Genomic DNA, 18,860 nt, shown 5'->3' on the forward strand with positions numbered 1-18,860 from the left:
CAAATACCTCTGCCTTAATTAATACCATTTCCATTTCCACTCTGCACGTTTCTCTTTGCACACTGGGAGAAGTGAATTGTTGTAAGAGCAAGCTATGGTCGAGCAGTGTAGTTGAGATAATAGAATTGTAGAATTGTAGCACTGGAAGGGACGTAAAGAGTCACCTAGCCCAACCCTTTGGCGAATAGACATTATGCTGTGGCAACCGTAACCAAGATTTAAGGTGCCATTTGGGGCTTAGCTTCTATAACTGCATCAACTGACAATTCTCTGGTCATTTAATGACCATCAGGGTATTTTGGGGAGGTCTTAAAACTGACTTGATTTGTACCAGCAATCTGCTGGGTATCTAAGTCCCAATTTGTTTAGAGCTTTAATGACGACAACAAAACCTCGAATTTTGCCTGGTAGCTAATAGAGAACCAGCACCAATCTTTCAACACCGGTGTAACATGTGTAAACCTGGGTGTCCCACAAAGCACCCCTGCAGCTGCGTTTTGCACTAGCTGTAGCTTCTGAACCAGGCACAAGGATATCCTCATGCGTAGTAAGTACAGTGGTACCTCAGGTTAAATACGCTTCAGGTTACATACGCTTCAGGTTACAGACTCCGCTAACCCAGAAATAGTGCTTCAGGTTAAGAACTTTGCTTCAGGATAAGAACAAAAATCGTGCTCCGGTGGCACAGCGGCAGCAGGGGGCCCCATTAGCTAAAGTGGTGCTTCAGGTTAAGAACAGTTTCAGGTTAACTGTTCCGAGCCTCCGGAACGAATTAAGTTCTTAACCCGAGGTACCACTGTACATTAAAGGTAAAGGGACCCCTGACCATTAGGTCCAGTCGTGGCCGACTCTGGGGTTGCTGCGCTCATCTCGCTTTATTGGCCGAGGGAGCCGGCATACAGCTTCCAGGTCATGTGGCCAGCATGACTAAGCCGCTTCTGGCGAACCTGAGCAGCGCATGGAAACACCGTTTACCTTCCCGCCGGAGCGGTACCTATTTATCTACATGCACTTTGACGTGGTTTTGAACTGCTAGATTAGCAGGAGCAGGGACCGAGCAACAGGAGCTCATCCCGTCATGGGGATTCGAACCGCCGACCTTCTGATTGGCAAGTCCTAGGCTCTGTGGGTTAACCCACATCGCCACCCGCGTCCCTCCAGTAAGTACATTGCAGTAGCCTAAATTATGAGGTAGCCAATCTATGTTGTGGCAAAGCTGTTGGGAGGACAACAGGGGTTCCCCACACCTGTCCTAACACTCTTTTCGGCTTTCTTTTGGGAAATATTGGTCTGTTCTCTGTAGCCTAAGAATCTTTTATTTGCCTGTGCCCACTTGGAGCTGTCTTTGCCCGTTTGAATGTTGGGAAGGATTTATGACGATATTTTCCTTTCAGCAGCTGAATGGGAAAAAAAGCTAATGGTTCTCATACAGTGTCACTAAGATTGGCCATGTCTCACTTTTAGATTTTACTGGGGACCAGCGCACTTACCACGGGAAGGATAATGCGGATTCCAGGCACAATCGCGGAAGAGGAGGGGACACGACCCGCTTCCACACCGTCAATGTGGCACAGCCAGTGCGGTTCAGCAGTAAGTTGCAGACTTGGAAGCAGGGTTGAAATTCCCCCTAAGTTACCGGCTGCAGGTCCAGGCACATGCTTCTTAAAAGTGCTTCCTTGTGTGCGCAAAGTATCTTTTATGAAAGCTCCCTAATGTCCCTTGGCGATGTAGTCTGAGCTGTTTTTGTGATCAGATCCTCTGAACATTTAGAATAAAGTATAACACAGGAATGGGGAACCTCGGGCCAGGCAGCTCTTTCTGGCTTTTGGGATTCTCCCCGGGCCACAACACCTCTGTACTCTTTGGCGATCACTCGTAGCCAAGATTGTCTTCCATGAACATGGTCTTAACAGTGAGTCTGTAAGTGACTGTGCAGGCCAATTCTGGATCCACACATCCTATCACAGTGGGGACATTGGTTTCCGGGTGGGAGTTAATCATAGTGAGGGTTTGCCACGCATGCCTTCCTCTTAGCACATTTCTCCCTTTCGTGCTGAGTTTGAGCGTCTTCAAAACTCATGGCACCTTTGGTAAAAGTTCTCTCCAATTGGAGCATTCTCAGGCCAGTGTTTTCCAGTTGTTGGTGTTTGTTCTACATTTTATTAGATCTGCCTTAAGAGAGTCTTTAGACCTCTTTTGTTGACCACCAACATTACGCTTACCATTTTTAAGTTGGGAGTAGAGTAGTTACTCTGGAAGACGATAATCAGGCATATGCCCTGGCTGGGTTGTATTCTTGAACTGTCACGATGTTTCTTTCTTGCCTGCATGGGGAGATGTGGGTGTTTCTTTCTTGAAGCCTCTAATTTTTTTGTGGCTGGATTCCAGTGTTCTGTGCAAAGGCAGGAGACACATCAGTTGCATGAGAAAAATTGTGTATGGAGAGATTGTTAACCACCTGAGCCCCTGCCTGAAGTCTGCCCTGCCTAGACACGTGGGCTTTCCACCCAGTGAGGACTGGGCTGATGCTAATGTTTTCAGAAGTGATGAATCAGGTTGAGATCCTAACTGGGGGGGATTGTTTCCCTTCTCTCCTTTATGTTTCCTAGGGAAGTGCCCGTCAGAATGGCATCACTACGAGGGCACGGCTAGCTGCTACAGAGTATACTTAAGTGGCGAGAACTACTGGGACGCCGTCCAGACCTGTCAGAGGGTGAATGGATCCCTGGCCACTTTTACAACTGACCAGGAGCTCAAGTTTATCTTGCAGCAGGAATGGGACTCGCAAGATAAAGCCTTTGGGAGGAAAGACCAGAGTAGGTGAGTGATGGGTGGATATGTTAAGGATAAATATAGGACATGTTACATTACATTACGCTATGTGAAGATCCAAACTAGTATGGAATCCATGCCTTAATGCAGGTATCGAGAAATCTAGATGTTCCTTGATGGGGGATTGGATGGGTTTACCATTTAAATTAAATGCATTCTTTAAAACAAACAAACGTGTGTGTGTGTTTGCGCAATATATATTTGATCTTCCTATATACATAAAAATGTAAGGCTGTCATCACACAGTCTCATTGCAGGATTTGTAGCACCAAATCACAATCCTGGATTTGCGTGAAGGAGGAGGGTTGGGAAGGTGGAAAATGAGCTGAGTAGTTTCATGGAAGGGGAAGCTCTAGAGGGAGTTAATTGGGGGTGGGGATGTCAGGGGGCTGGACAAACTACAATCACCAGGATTCTTTGGGGGAAGCCATGACTGTTATAAGTGATGTGATAACTGCTGTAAATGCATAACACTAATGGGGCCTTAGTCACTCTTCCCAGTCCATGTGATGGATATTATCTGAAGAGATTGCATTGCAAAATACTGGATTTGAAGGTTTAACTGAGATTCACAGCAACATTAGCATGGCTTTGGTGTTCCCTAGCCTTTGCAAGGATTGTTAGGTTAGCAACGGTCAGCTTTCAGCTTGTCTAAGTAGGAAACCTCAGGAAAGAGAAGAGCTTATTAACCATGCTTAGGAGCTTTTCAACTTACCTTTCAGGATTTTGCTTTTTTGCATAATTTGTTTTTTCCTCCCTCGAGTTTAAAAAGCTTACGCATTTCTGATTGTAGGTTCTGGGTCGGATACCAGTATGTAATCACAAACCGAAATCATTCTCTGGAAGGTCACTGGGAGGTTGCTTACAAAGGTAAGACCCAAAAAATGAGAGATGATCTCTTGTGTCACTTGGCTAAGAATTGATGCCATCTAAATAATAATAATAATAATAATAATAATAATAATAATAATAATAATAATAATTTATTATTTGTACCCCGCCCATCTGGCTGGGTTTCCCCAGCCACTCTGGGCGGCTTCCACAGAAACCAAAAAACACTAAAATATCATACATTAAAAGCTTCCCTGAATAGGGCCGCCTTAAGATGTCTTCTGAATGTCAGGTAGTTGTCCATCACCTTGACATCCAATGGGAGGGCATTCCACAGGGCGGGCGCCACCACCGAAAAGGCCCTCTGCCTGGTTCCCTGTAGCTTCGCTTCTCGTAATGAGGGAACCGCCAGAAGGCCCTCGGCGCTGGACCTCAGAGTCCGGGCAGAACGATGGGGGTGGAGACGCTCCTTCAGGTATACTGGGCCGAAGCCGTTTAGGGCTTTAAAGGTCAACACCAGCACTTTGAATTGTGCTCGGAAACGTACTGGGAGCCAATGTAGGTCTTTCAAGACCGGTGTTATGTGGTCTCGGCGGCCGCCCCCAGTCACCAGTCTAGCTGCCGCATTCTGGATTAGCTGTAGTTTCCGAGTCACCTTCAAAGGTAGCCCCACGTAGAGCGCATTGCAGTAGTCCAAGCGGGAGATAACTAGAGCATGCACCACTCTGGCCAGACAGTCCGCGGGCAGGTAGGGTCTCAGCCTGCGTACCAGGTGGAGTTGGTAGACAGCTGCCCTGGATACAGAATTGACCTGCGCCTCCATGGACAGCTGTGAGTCCAAAATGACTCCCAGGCTACGCACCTGGTCCTTCAGGGGCACAGTTACCCTGTTCAGGACCAGGGAGTCCTCCACACCAGCCCGCCCCCTGTCCCCCAAAAACAGTACTTCTGTCTTGTCAGGATTCAACTTCAATCCATTAGCCGCCATCCATCCTCCAACCGCCTCCAGGCACTCACACAGGACCTTCACCGCCTTCACTGGTTCTGATTTGAAAGAAAGGTAGAGCTGGGTATCATCTGCATATTGATTCACACCCAGTCCAAACCCCCTGATGATCTCTCCCAGCGGCTTCATATAGATGTTAAAAAGCATGGGGGAGAGGACGGAACCCTGAGGCACCCCACAAGTGAGGGCCCAAGGGTCTGAACACTCATCCTCCACCACCACTTTCTGAACACGGCCCAGGAGGAAGGAGCGAAACCACTGTATAACAGTGCCCCCAGCTCCCAACCCCTCTAGACGGTCCAGAAGGATGTTATGGTCGATTGTATCAAAGGCCGCTGAGAGATCCAGCAGAACCAGGAAACAACTCTCACCTTTGTCCCTAGCTCACCGGAGATCATCAACCAGTGCGACCAAGGCAGTTTCAGTCCCATGATGAGGCCTGAATCCCGACTGGAAGGGATCCAAATGGTCCGCTTCTTCCAGGCGTGCCTGGAGTTGTTCAGCAACCACACGCTCAATCACCTTGCCCAAGAATGGAAGATTTGAGACTGGGCGATAGTTGGCCATACTGGCCGGGTCTAAAGATGGTTTTTTAAGAAGCGGTTTAATGACCGCCTCTTTCAGCGGATCTGGGAATGTTCCCTCACAGAGGGAAGCATTCACCACCCCGCAGAGCCCATCGCCCAGCCCTTCCCGGCTTGCTTTTATTAGCCAGGATGGGCAAGGATCAAGGAGACAGGTGGTTGGTTTCACGCGTCCAAGCAGCCTGTCCACATCCTCGGGGGTAACGGATTGAAATTGATTCCATGCAACTTGACCAGACAGGGCTCTAGCACTCTCCCGCCCCAGCCCTGCTCCCACGGTGGTGTCTAGCTCCTTCCGAATATGAGTGATTTTATCTGCAAAAAACTTTGCAAAATCGTTGCAGGAGATCTTGGGGTCTTTACAAGGCCCCGGTGGTAAAGGTGGTTCCGTTAAATTACGGACCACCTGAAAGAGTCTCCTGCTACTATTTTCTGCAGATGCAATAGAGGCGGTGAAGAAAGTCTTCTTCGCCGTCGCTATCGCCACTTGGTAGGCTCGACGTTGAGCTCTAACCTGTGTCCGGTCAGATTCGGAGTGAGTTTTCTGCCACCGACGCTCTAGCCGTCTCAGCAATTGTTTCATCGCCCTCAGCTCCGAAGAAAACCACGGGGCTGTCCGGGCTCCATGCAATCGGAGAGGGCGCTTCGGAGCCAGACAGTCGATAGCCCTGGTTAACTCCGCATTCCAGCGGGCCACCAGGGAATCAGCTGAAAGGCCATCAACATGGGATAAAGCATCCCCTACCACTCTCTGGAAACCATTTGGATCCATTAAGTGGCGGGGGCGGACCATCCGAATTGGTCCCACCTCCCTGCAGAGGGGAAGGGTCGCGGAGAAGTCCAGTTGCACCAGGAAGTGATCTGACCATGGCACTTTTTTGGTTTCACTTTTACTTAGTGTCAGATCACCCACGTCACTAGAGGTGAATACCAGGTCTAAGGCATGTCCATGACTATGAGTTGGGCCCAACTTATTCAGGGACAGCCCCATGGAGGCCATGCTTTCCACGAAGTCCCGAGCGGCCCCTTGTAAGGTCGTGTCGGCGTGGATGTTAAAATCCCCTAGGACAACCAAACTAGGTGTCTCCAGGAGAACATCCGCCACGACCTGAAGCAGCTCGGACAGGGAATCCTTGGTGCAGCGGGGAGGTCGGTACACCAAAAGGAATCCTGTACTGCCCCTATTGCCCAACTTCCAGAACATGCACTCAGAAAACTGGGTCTTCCCAGTAGGACGCCTGATGCAGACTAATGACTTCCTAAAAATCACTGCAACCCCCCCTCCCCGCCCACATGACCTGGGTTGCTGTGCGTAAGAGAAACCTGGTGGGCAAGCGGCAGCAAGGACAGGCCCATCTGCCTCATTCAACCAGGTGTATTTGTGTTGCTGTTGTTATTGCTGCTGTTGTTAAGGTTATTAATGGTGGCTTGTTAGTTGCTCGTTGCCCAAAGGTCTCCAAATGACTTAGAACACATTTAATATAAATAATTACACTGTCCAAAACAACAATCCCCATAATAGCCATAGGAAGTTTGGGCAACACACTAGTAGCAAAACGACACCCTCTCCCTCTAACAAAAGGCCCATGGAAACAGCTAAGTCTTTACATGGTCTTGTAAAGTTATCAGGTGCCAGGTGGATTTTTGCTGCTAAGCACATCTTACAGAAGTTTTCACAATTATTGAGTGCCTTTCTGCACCACCCAGTCCTCCTCTCCAAACCTAACCTCAAGAAATTATTATTTTGGCCAGTCTCTTTGGATTTATGGGGACCTAATATTTGGTTAAACCACAGAGCCTAGGACTTGCCAATCCGAAGGTCAGCGGTTTGAATCCCTGCAACTGGGTGAGCTCCTGTTGCTCGGTCCCTGCTCCTGCCAACCTAGCAGTTCGAAAGCACGTCAAAGTGCAAGTAGATAAATAGGTACCGCTCCGGCGGGAAGGTAAGCGGTGTTTTCGTGCGCTGCTCTGGTTCGCCAGAAGCTGCTTAGTCATTGGCCACATGACCCGGAAGCTGTATGCTGGCTCCCTCGGCCAATAAAGTGAGATGAGTGCCACAACTCCAGAGTCGGTCATGACTAGACCTAATGGTCAGGGGTCCCTTTACCTTTAATACAACTTTGTATTTTAGTGTGGTTGTGGTCTAAGCGTCAACACAGTGATAAGGAAATCTGATCAAGTGTTTAATGCCTTTGTTTAACTCAAAGGCTGGCATAATGTTCTTTTGGGCAATCCTGCTTTCCTCCCAGAGCTAGCAATAATACTGCCATCTGGCGGCAGAGCTGCTGAAAGCAATTGGCTTTTGATTGGTTGTTTAAATGCTAATTGATAAAAGGAGCAAAAAGCAAAAGGGATTGCTCAACAGTTGACAATTATGTGGCACGTTTGAATGAGGAAATTATTTTGCGTGAAAGAAAATGCTCACCTGTCCTAACACATGACAAATCAAAGCTTCTACTGGTCAGAAGTTTCGGCGTTTAGGAATCCAAACCAATGGATTCAAACTATAGGAAAGGAGATTCTCACTAAACATTAGGAATACTTTTCTGATGGGAAGAGCTGTTTGACAGTGGATGGACTTCCTTGGGAGGTGACAGACAACCATCTGTCAGGGATTCTTTAGCTGTGGTTCCTGCATTTTGGTGGGGGGTTGGACTAGATGACCCTTGGGGTCCTTTCCAACTACAATTCTATTATTCTGTATCAGTGTATATCCTTCTTTAGACCTTCCCTTTCCTGTACTCCAGCTTTGTAAACGAAGTCTTGGAGGTTGCACAGTATTCAGCCAGCTTATTTTATTTATGCAAGAGTTTCTGCGTTCCCATTTAAGTGTTACTCGGGGTGCCTTCTGACAGTTTTGAAAACACAATATCATCCTAAAACAATGCTTGATACAAATACAGCAGAGATGGATACAGGAAATAAAATGCCATTTTTTTTAGAAAACCATTAACTGCCCTGCAAGGCAAAAGTCTGCTAGAATGAAACTGACTCCACTAACCAGTGGAATATCACAAGGGTGCATATACAGTGGTAGCTCGGTTTACAAACTTAATCCATTCTGGAAGTCGGTTCTTAAACCGAAACCATTCTTAATCCGAGGTGCTCCTTCCCTAATGAGGCCTCCCGCTGCTGGTGCCCTTCCGCCGTTCGGATTCTGTTCTTAGACCGAGGTAAAGTTCGCAAACCGGGACACTATTTCCGGTTTTGTGGCGTTTGTAAACTGAATCGTTCGTAAACAGGGCTGTTCTTAAACCGAGGTACCTCTGTATATGTCCCTCTTTGTGTGCTACTCCACTGGATTTATACTTTCCTTAACCTGCTTTGGAAAGAAATGCAATTTTTAAAAAAAGGTGTATGCTGTTTGAATTTAAAGAGCAAGGACTCTATGTGCAGGAGCCTGGTTTTGTACACTTCTGAGAATAAAGTCAATGTTTGCAACACCTTTTTTAACATTAGCCCCCTGAATTTCTTTGGAATAGAAATAAAGCTACAATAGCCTGAAATTAGCCTTCCGACATCTCTAAAACCTATAACGTAACAAGCTACCCAAGCATACAGAGTAAAACATTGGTACATCGCATGAATGACTTTCTCCTTTAAAATGTTCTAAGAGGCAGCAAAGCCGAATTTGTCCACAGGCTCTGCAGCAACAACTTTCTTCTAGTTATGATGCATTTTGTCATTTCAGGTTCATCGGAAGTATTTTTGCCCCCTAACCCTACCTTCAGTACGTCTGTGTCGGAAAACGAAAACATCCTTTGCGCCCAGTTCCAATGTTCCCACTTCCCGACCCTGCGGCACCGCGGTTTTCACAGCTGGTATGCTGAAAACTGCTATGAGAAGTCTTCATTCCTCTGCAAAAGAAGTGAGTCATCCGTTCTGGGTTACACACAAGCTCTTATAAGCACGCAGGAACAGTTACATACTCAAAAGAGCCGCAGGGATGCTCACTTGCACTGCAGCTGGGGACAGAGTGGCTGAGGCCGCCGAGCGAACTGTATTGTGGTACAGACCAGGATCAGGTCTCCCTGCTCTTTGGACCACAGCTGTATTTCTTACCACTGCTCTGCAATGGCATTTGGCACGGTAGGAGCTGTTGTGGTAGTTGCAACGGCAGGGGCGAGAACTGCATTTCCCCCACTTTACAAAAGGCTGCGGCTGAAGTGCTTGGAAAAGCAATTGGTATCCGGGTGGATTTTACTTAAATCAAATTGATTTTAAATCACTAGTCAGTAAGAGTTTATTTTTTTACAGAGGGACTCATTCTTGCTTGTATACTCTTAATGTTTACAACAAGATGAAGGTTTCACTTTTGGAATAATAAATTTTCAGAGTAGTTTTTCGGTTATATCAAAAATCACTGATTTGTTTGTACTATTCAAAATACATAGACGGATAATTATGAAATTATTGTGAGGTTTAATAAGTTAACTGTTTATATTTAGACAACTTTTCTGCTGTACTTTATTGGAAAGAGAAAAATAAACATTTCCATAATCACAATGTGAACAATTTATTTAACTAAAACAATAACATTATAGCACACGTATCCATGTTTGTTAACTGATGTGGTTAAACAGTTTTTTTTATAAAAAAACCCAGACTGAGCTTTAGCACACATGAAAAACTTGAAACAAATCCTTATTTCCTAATGAATAGCCTATAGTGTAACTTAAATAGAAAACGTATCTTTAGAAAGATTTTTCCTCCAAAAGCATTTTATATTAAAAATTCAATTTAAATAATAAAAATCAGATTTAAATAAAAAAAGATTTTTTGTATGTTTTTTTAAAACACCATTGATTTTTATGTACGCTGATTGGTATTAAAAGCCTCACACCTGTTTCTTTGCTTTTAAAGATTTTTGTCAGGGCGGGCAACCTTTTTCAGCTCAGTATTTCTTCCTGGGCAGCCTTCCGGTGGGGTTGGTGGAGGGGATGTTCCAGTTGTGGGCAGGGCCCAAGGCAAAAATTAGCCGAAGATGGCATGCAAATATAATCCTTTATACAGTAGGCTAGCTTCTGCGCAGACCCACACTGATCTGTCCTCTGTTCAGGAAAGCGAGGTGCATCTTATTGTCCATCAGTGAGGGAAGGTGGGAGCTAACGTATGTGCACCTCTCCTGTTTCAGGCCAAACCTGTGTAGATATAAAAGACAACATTGTCGATGAAGGCTACTATTTCACCCCGAAAGGAGATGACCCCTGTCTGAGTTGCACGTGCCACAATGGCGAGCCAGAGATGTGCGTGGCGGCCCTATGTGAGCGGCCTCAGGGCTGCCAGCAGTATCGGAAGGACCCCAAGGAGTGCTGCAAGTTTACCTGTTTAGATCCTGGTAAGAGGTGCTTCTTTTTTAAAAAAGTTTATTTATTCGGTTTTTCAGATTGAAGTTTTACAATCGTATATCCAACGTACACCATAAAAACAAAGATTTCAAGAACTGGGAAAGTAATAATGTCCCCACCAAAACAGACTCGCTAGCTAAAATGATTGAATGCTTATTGCTAAATTAACAGGGAGAGTTAGAGGAAATACTTTTCAGAAAGTTAATAAGGAATGGACTGTCTCTAAGGAATCTCTCAAAAATTATGTGGAGAAGGTAGAGCTCCTGCTATGTTCACTTTGTTCTAGCTCTCATGGATCAGTATTTTATCTGTGGAAAATGTGCTGGTAAAACTCCCACCTAATTAACATGGTTCTTGCTACACAAGAACAGTTGCTCCTGCTGTTAGAATTGCCGTATTTTTCTGTGTATAAGACGCTCCCATGTATAAGATGACCCCTGTTTTTTTGAGCCCAAAATTAAGAAATAAATAATTGCAACATTCTGTGTATAAGTCGACCTCCAATTTAAAAAAAAATGGGGGGGGGTATAGTCTTATACATGGAAAAATACAGTATATCCCAGTCCCCTTCTGGTAAAATTAGGAACGCCAGAGAACTTTCAGAGTCCCAAAGGTCTTGGGACATAACCGTACCTCCGTTTGGTGTGGCAGTTGTTTCTAAAGCAAATTTTAAAGCATGAATGCTGTGATGGAAAGTTTGCAAATAGTGCCGTTCAAGCACTGGAAGACACTGCTATGGAATTGCCTAGTATAAGACAGGCAATATTGCAAAATAGAATGGTCTGGATGTTTTGCTTGCTGGTCAGGGAGAAGCAGGTGCTCTGGCAGGAGCTGAATGTCGTATCTACATCCCTGATGACACTGATAAAATAATTTATCAGGCAGAGATAATAATAATAAAAAAAGATGGCCAAGCTGCATGAGAGGGATCAATGGAACCTGTGGTCATGGCTGGAAGATTGGGGATCAAATATACTTTATATTATTGTGGCTGCCACCATATGTATCATTGGCTCTGGGTGCCAATGAAAGTTGTGCAAAAATGTTCTAACTTGTGGACCCTTGGACTGTGTCAGTAAAACAAAACACCTGCTACATAAGCTGAATCTAAAGGGTTGAGCAGCTATTTCAGTAACGTGTTGAAATACTGCTTTGAGCTTTTTGTAATATTCCACTATCTTTGAAGGAAGTTGGCCTCTGTATTTGCACAAGGATTCCTTTATAGATACACGCTTTGTACCATGTTCTGAGGACTCTCTGGCACCCGTGTCAGAGGCCTCTCCCAGGTACCTGGAATAAAGAGACGCATCAGGCATGAAACAAACGTCGTCCTGTGGTTTGATTTCTGCAACATAGATAAGTTGCTACCTCCACAGACACAGACAGTCCGCTTGCCAGCTTTTGGAAACAGCAAGAGTGGAGAGGGCTGCTGCCCTCGCATCCTCCCTATATGCTTCCATTTGGGGCTTCTAGCAGGCTCTACTTATGTTCCTACCTGGAATCCTTTTTTTCTAAATGGATAAGCGTTGGGGCAGAAAAAGACCCTTAATGTGTTAGTAGCCATGTGTGCTTATTCCAGCTCTGCTGCAAATTTCAGATTGCCTCTGTTCAAATGTAACAAGTGAGCTCTTCAAGCCTTGATTTAACCTTGCCGCTTCATGCCTCCTCCCCTTCTCCCTTCCCTTGCCCACTGTAACTTGAATCTTCTGCGGTTTATCAAACCGCAGTTTCCCCTTGCATCAAGTCTGAAAAGCTGTGGTCTGACTAGGAGCCAGGACCAGAAATACAATCGTTAGCTGTCCCCTTGCATAAGGGGCATTCAGCACTGCCTTGCATGTGAGTATTTGTGAATTAGGGTACCTGCCCAACATTGATATCGGAAAGTGGGCAGGGAGGAGAGGCCAGTTCTGCCACAAAATGTTGCAGTGTAGCCTCGCCAATTGGGAAGGAGTGCTCCAGTTTGAGGTACCTGCCTGTCAGGCATGCAGTCCTTCAGGATATCATCAGCTGTAAGAAGCTCGTGTTTCCCAATCCACCTCTTCCCCATTTCATCTTCCAAATGATACCCAACATTCTGTGGCTAGTGAACATGTGTGCTTCAGTGGTCTCCAGGCATGCTGATCCCTCCCTCTTATTTCTTGGTCGCTCTGTTCTGGCTGCAATCCTGTTGCCACCTCACCTCTTGCGAGTTGCTACAAGAGTGGGAGTGATGGGGATACTTGACTTCGTCTTAAAATTGCATCTAGCCGATGATCATAATAACAGCATAATGAAATCCAAGTGGATCAGCCAGGATTCACTGTCAATGAGATGTTTCGTTCCATTGACCCTGGTTCTGGTGGATGAAAAGCTCCTGCTGCCTCAGGATCTTGGTCTGCCCACAAACATTGTGATGCCCTCCCATCCCTGGCAGATCAGCCTTGTAGTTTTAAGACCAAGTTGGGGAACCTTCAGCTGCAGGCCTCACTAGGTCCTCCAAGCCTCCCCTCTTTGGCCCACCAGGCCATTTTGGCCAAGCCATGCCCACCTGCACTGCTCTGCTGGGTGTGGGCCAGGTAGAAAGGTGATTGGGCCAAAAGGGCATTTGCAGGCACCGCCAGTCAGCGGATTGGCTGCACCTGCAAAAGTCGCTGTACAGCACTTTGCAAGTCCTGCCAATCAGCTGATCAGCAGAGCTTGCACAATGTTATTCTTTTGGCTGCACATTTTGATTTCATGCGGTCACCTGACATGATGGTGCTGTCAGGTGACTGGCAGGCAGGCAAATTTGCTTACCTGTCAAACTTGGCCCAGTGAGGGATATGAAAAGCTAAGGATCTCAGTCACCAGTCGGATCTAGTTTCCTGCTCTTTGTTTAAGAGCTTCTGCATTATAACCAAGGACTTGGACCAGTCGTGAGTCGACCTTGTTTCTGTTAAGGAAACGGAAGGATATTTGCATCACTGGAAGGTCGCAAATGTTCTAAGGAGCCTGCTGAATTGGGTTAAGCCAGGGAGGTGTGGTGGAAACATATTTACCTTGGGCATCCAGGTGTGGGTACCTCTCATGCATTGCAAAAACCACCACTACCACCACCCACTGTTCACTTTTCTGTTATATGTGATGCCATCATTACTTGAAATGCCCGCCAGTCCCGCAAGTAGCCAGCAGATGGTGCTGCTGCTGTTTGGTCTTGTTTCCTTGAAATTGACGGAAACACTTGGTTGGTTGAAATTTCCTTGCCTATTTCCCCCCTCCCTCAGCCAAAGAGGGAATTGTTTTTGACCAAACTGGAGAGATGCCCCTCTCCCAAACTCTGGTGGCATGAACCTATTTGGACTTCTACAGTTTGGCATTGCCTGGGAAATGAATCGGCTCTTGGCTGTTGTGAAATACATCTGGATTCTTGGAACACACGTGGCAGGGTGTTCTCGACTGTTTCTAAAGTTCCTGTCCTTATGCTTAACGCTTGTGGCAGGTTACTTTTCAGCCAAGGTGGCCAGAAATGTGAGCAGTATTATGCATTGTTGCATTATTGTGTCTGTGAGGGGACCAGATGCCAGGTTCTTTCAGTGCTTAGTTCAGGTGTGCAGGAGCCTTTGGCTGCCCCGGATGCTGTCGAACTGCAGCTGTCATCAGCCCCAGCAAGCATGGCCCAATGGCCAGGGGTGCTGGAAGTTGTAGTTCAACAGCATCTGGAGGGCCAAAGGTTCCCCCCCCCACCTGCCTGAGTTGAAACTTTCTTTGTGGGCAACCCCCTGCCCCTACAGTTTGTGAAAAGTCCCAGATGCTGTCTGCCTGAATAGTAGGGTGATAACCGGGCAGCAGGGACGACTTAGACCAGTGAAACTAGGCCTGAAACTGTTGTTTGCTGTTTATACTCCTTTTTCAGCCAGCCACACTCTTTCCCAGAGTGCTCCATTTCATTCCCTCTTCCTCCTGGTTTCCTGTTAACCCCCCAAAGTGCTTTTGTAAATGTGGTTCCCTGGAGACTGCTGATGCACATCACCCCTGTCGTTTATTCAATTAAATATTTTTAGTCTGCACTTGAATAAAGTAGATTGAGGCAGCTTACAGTATGAAAAATACAGTAAAGCTAGTCTGCAAGCGTCTATAAAACATAATTAAAAGTATATATAAAACATCAGGTGCTGCTTGTTTCAAAAGAGAAATTCACATTGTGAAGGCCCGTCTAAAACAGCTGCACATGTGTGGAGCTGTTTGGGCTTTATAAGGATCTAAACTCAGAAAATGAGTTTGCTTTTAGTAAATTGGTTGGATTTGGAAACAAAAACATTTATATTAAGCTTTTCAATTATTTTTCCGTCACCCCTTGTTATGAGGCACAACGTACTCTTGGTTAGCTTCAGAAGAGAGGCTTTTGAATCAGGTTACAGTATGTTTCAGGACAAGAAGCAGTAATGCTAGAATAACAGGTCATATACCAATCCAATTTATGGGCATCTGGTGGTTTCACAATTGTTCCCCCTTGTCTTGTTGCAAACTTAGGATCTTAACACTTGCATTTTTGCTTTCCAAATGCTTTGTATCTAAGTGGATTTGCTTGTATTGGAAAACAGATTAGTGACTAGCTAATTTTGTTTTGGCAGTGGGAGCAATATGAAAAGGAAAGTAGTTTTTAGCTGACAGTGCATTTCTCAGAACAGAGGGCTTCTCGGCTGATGCAGTTATTGGGAAGTGTTTTCTCACGTGGATTATTAATTTTGAGGAATCACAGTCGTTTAAGCTACATCTATTCTTGGCTTACTTATCGCATAGCATTTATGTCCCACCAACCGTGATGTGTACGTGGTCCTCTCGCTCCTCATTTAATCCCCATACAGCAACCCTGTGAGGTAGGTTAAGCTGAGAGGCAGTGACGGGGCCGAGGTCACCCAGTGAGTTTCATGGCTGAGTGGGGATTGGAACTCTGGTCTCCCAGGTCCTAGTCCGACACTCTTTAACCACTACACCCCACTGGCTCTCAAGTCAAGAGGTTTGATTCCCCCAGAGCATAACTTCCATTAGGAAAGCCAGCATGCACCACAGCACTCCTGTCCAGATTTCTAATGCGCGGAGAGGACTCAGTACTGCATCTGCACCCTAAAATTGAGAGGTACTTTAAAAGCATAATGGGGGCACTGAAAAAATATTTTTGGAAGAGGATTAATGCCATTTTGAGGAGTCTCCATTAGAAGCAGCCTGCAGGTCCAGGCTACCAAGAATTGTGTGAAGAACTTGTTTGATTCAGCGGGCCAGATCTTCATGTTTCCCCCATCCCAGCAGGCCAATTTTTACAGGTCCCACCCCACAGTCACCCATCATCGTGTCATCAGGCGATTGACAGGTGGGATTGTCCTGTCAACATGTCGAGGTTGCCTGTTGGGATAGAGGATGGTCCAGCAGAAAGTTGTGCGGGGAGCTCAGTTCTGCTTTCTGCGTCCCCCTCTCTTGCCTGCCCCACATCAGATGGCACATACGACCTCAGGTGGGTGAGGTTTCAGCAAAACAGCCGCATGGACCGATTGTCGAGGCCCGGCAGGCCAAGTTTGGCTCGGAGGTTGAAGCTCCACCACCAAACATCTAGACACATTCTTGCTCTTATCTCCCCTTCCTCTTTCGCAGTTTTCCAGGAAGTTCTTTTTTGGTTGGTCCCTCCTGCTGAATGGCCGGAAAAGAGCTTGGTTGGAAATGAACCGCACACCACTGATTTTTTGCCATAATGTAATGGGATCTTTACTTTTGATTCCTCCATGCAGACGGCAACAGTTTGTTTGACTCCATGGCGAGTGGCATGCGCCTCATCGTGAGCTGCATCTCCTCCTTCCTGATCTTGTCCCTGCTCCTCTTCATGGTCCATCGGCTACGGCAGCGGCGCAGGGAGCGCATCGAGTCTCTGATCGGAGCAAACCGTAAGTCCCTCGGCTGTGCTTGATCTGGAAGCCCCTGAGTTGCGGAACTCTCCTTTGCAACAAGGGTGTGCCTGGCACCTTCCTTAAGTCATTGCCGTCATATGCTGAATGTCATCAATCTTTATTACGGTCCAGAGACCCAACAAATCGTTACAAAACAATACACAATTCATACAGCCTACCTCCGGGTTAAACAAGCATTTTGTTTAGAATATAGGGCTCATTTGATCTTGCAACCACCGATAAAAACTTTGCCACTGCTAATGTTCTAACATTTGTCCGGTCTTCCAGTAGGAACCTGTCATAGTGAGCCTCTGATTTTCCCGGGAAAGGTACCAGCAAGGGTAGTATCAGTTCAGCCCTGGCTTGCTCATATTTTGCACAATGCAACAAAATATGTTTTATGGAATCGATGTCTTGAGCACACGAGCAAAGTCTGTCCTGGTAGGGAACTCCTCTCAACCTGCCATCCAACACTGCAGAAGGAAAGACATTTAGTCTGGCTTTGGTGAAAAGCCTTCGGTAGTTTGGTAGTATGCTGAATATGCGTCTTTTTAACCCTGGCCGGTTAGGGTTAGGGTGTCGTTGCAGTGTTAGTAAGTAGTCCAGCAATATCAGAGGTTCCCACTATTGCCATAAGAAATCTGAAGATAAAACAAGAAAGTTAGAGAAGGCACGCCAGATGCAGCCTACCCTTGTGACCATATTGTCACTCATTCTTGGACTTTATGGTGAAGGGTGGGTAGGAAATTGAGTTAATAATAATAATAAATCACTTACATGCAGCTTTCAGCTGCTGTTTTTTGAAAACATGTCTCTCTTTGACCCAGTGCAGGTGTGGAAGCTTTCTGGCCCTCTAGATATTGCTGAACTTGCAGCCTTACTCAGTTAGGCCCATCAAACTTAATGGACATGGCTTAGATCAATTAGATTCAACGAATCTACTACGCTGAGTCAGGGCTAACAATGTATATGGCCCAGAGTCTCTCATGTCAGTTCATCATTGGTAACTCCCTGTGATGCTTTGTTCATCCTTAACAGCACCAAGCTTCTTGCTTTAATTAGTTTTTATTAACTATTTCCTTGTGTTCAAAACAAGCAAACAAAGAAAAGTACATATAGTAGTGTCTCCACTTTCAGTTCACAGAGTTTTTGGGTTTTGGGTTAGGCTTACCCTTTGCAAAACGCATGACCTACTTGGCGAGAGGTACAGTGGTGCCTCGCAAGACGAAATTAATCCGTTCCGCGAGTCTCTTCGTCTAGCGGTTTTTTCGTCTTGCGAAGCAACCCTATTAGCGGCTTAGCAGATTAGCGCTATTAGCGGTTTAGTGGCTATTAAAGGCTTAGCAGCTATTAAAGGCTTAGCGGATTAGCGGCTAAAAGGCTATTAGCGGCTTAGCGGCTTAGAAAAAGGGGGGGAAGCGGAAAAAAATGGAACACTCGCAAGACGTTTTCGTCTTGCAAAGCAAGCCCATAGGGAAAATCGTCTTGCGAAGCAGCTCAAAAATGGAAAACCCTTTCGTCTAGTGGGTTTTCCATCTTGCGAGGCATTCGTCTTGCAGGGCACCACTGTAGTGGCGGAATAATAATGCATTTTGGGGTTTTGTGTGTGTGTGTTTTTCTCCTAACTCTCCTCTCCCCCAATAGTGCACCACTTCAACTTGGGTCGCAGGATGCCCGGTTTCGATTACGGCCCCGATGGCTTTGGGACTGGACTCACACCGCTCCACCTTTCCGATGACGGGGAAGGTGGGGCGTTTCATTTCCACGACCCTCCTCCTCCCTACACGGCGTACAAATACCCAGATATCCAGCATCCCGATGACCCACCTCCGCCGTACGAAGCTTCCATTAACCCAGACAGCATTCTTTGTTCTCCCCCAGGTACATCGTTGAGATGTTGTCCTTCGAGTATTGTTAGCCTGCAGGATGCTATACCAGTAGAGAAGATTATGCACTCATAAGGTGCCAGGTTCAGTTCATGGCTTCTCCAGGTTAGGGCTGGGAGAGAGCATTTCCTGAAATCCCAGAGGACCACTATTGGTCAGCTTAGTCCAGGGACATGGCACTCTCCAAATGATTTGGACCGCAGTTCCCATCAGTTTCAGGTAGCATGGCCAGTGGAATTCTGCTCCAAAGAATTGGTGGTGGCCATGTCCAAGTAGCTGATGATGATTATGCTGCTGCTGCTGCTGCTAATAGTAGTAGTAGTAGTAGTAGTAGTAGTAGTAGTAGTAGTACAGTGGTACCTCTGGTTACCTACGCTTCAGGTTACATACGCTTCAGGTTACAGACTCCGCTAACCCAGAAATAGTACCTCGGGTTAAGAACTTTGCTTCAGGATGAGAACAGAAATAGTGCTCCATCA

The 18,860-nt window shown here is 46.2% G+C and overlaps 1 protein-coding gene across 5 annotated transcripts in view; it reads left to right on the plus strand.

Annotated features, from left to right (window-relative positions):
- Nucleotides 1-18,860, plus strand: part of DGCR2 (DiGeorge syndrome critical region gene 2) — a 64,710-nt gene that overhangs the window by 39,331 nt on the left and 6,519 nt on the right. For all 5 annotated transcript variants that reach the window (XM_081174954.1, XM_081174951.1, XM_081174952.1 and 2 more), the window contains 7 exons: nucleotides 1,465-1,590; nucleotides 2,610-2,820; nucleotides 3,626-3,702; nucleotides 8,945-9,121; nucleotides 10,388-10,591; nucleotides 16,340-16,492; nucleotides 18,140-18,376. In XM_081174954.1, coding sequence (XP_081031080.1) covers nucleotides 1,465-1,590; nucleotides 2,610-2,820; nucleotides 3,626-3,702; nucleotides 8,945-9,121; nucleotides 10,388-10,591; nucleotides 16,340-16,492; nucleotides 18,140-18,376 — 1,185 coding nt within the window. The remainder of the gene's footprint in view (nucleotides 1-1,464; nucleotides 1,591-2,609; nucleotides 2,821-3,625; nucleotides 3,703-8,944; nucleotides 9,122-10,387; nucleotides 10,592-16,339; nucleotides 16,493-18,139; nucleotides 18,377-18,860) is intronic.

Source organism: Podarcis bocagei (assembly GCF_964188305.1).
Source record: "Podarcis bocagei genome assembly, chromosome: 16".
NCBI lineage: Eukaryota > Metazoa > Chordata > Lepidosauria > Squamata > Lacertidae > Podarcis > Podarcis bocagei.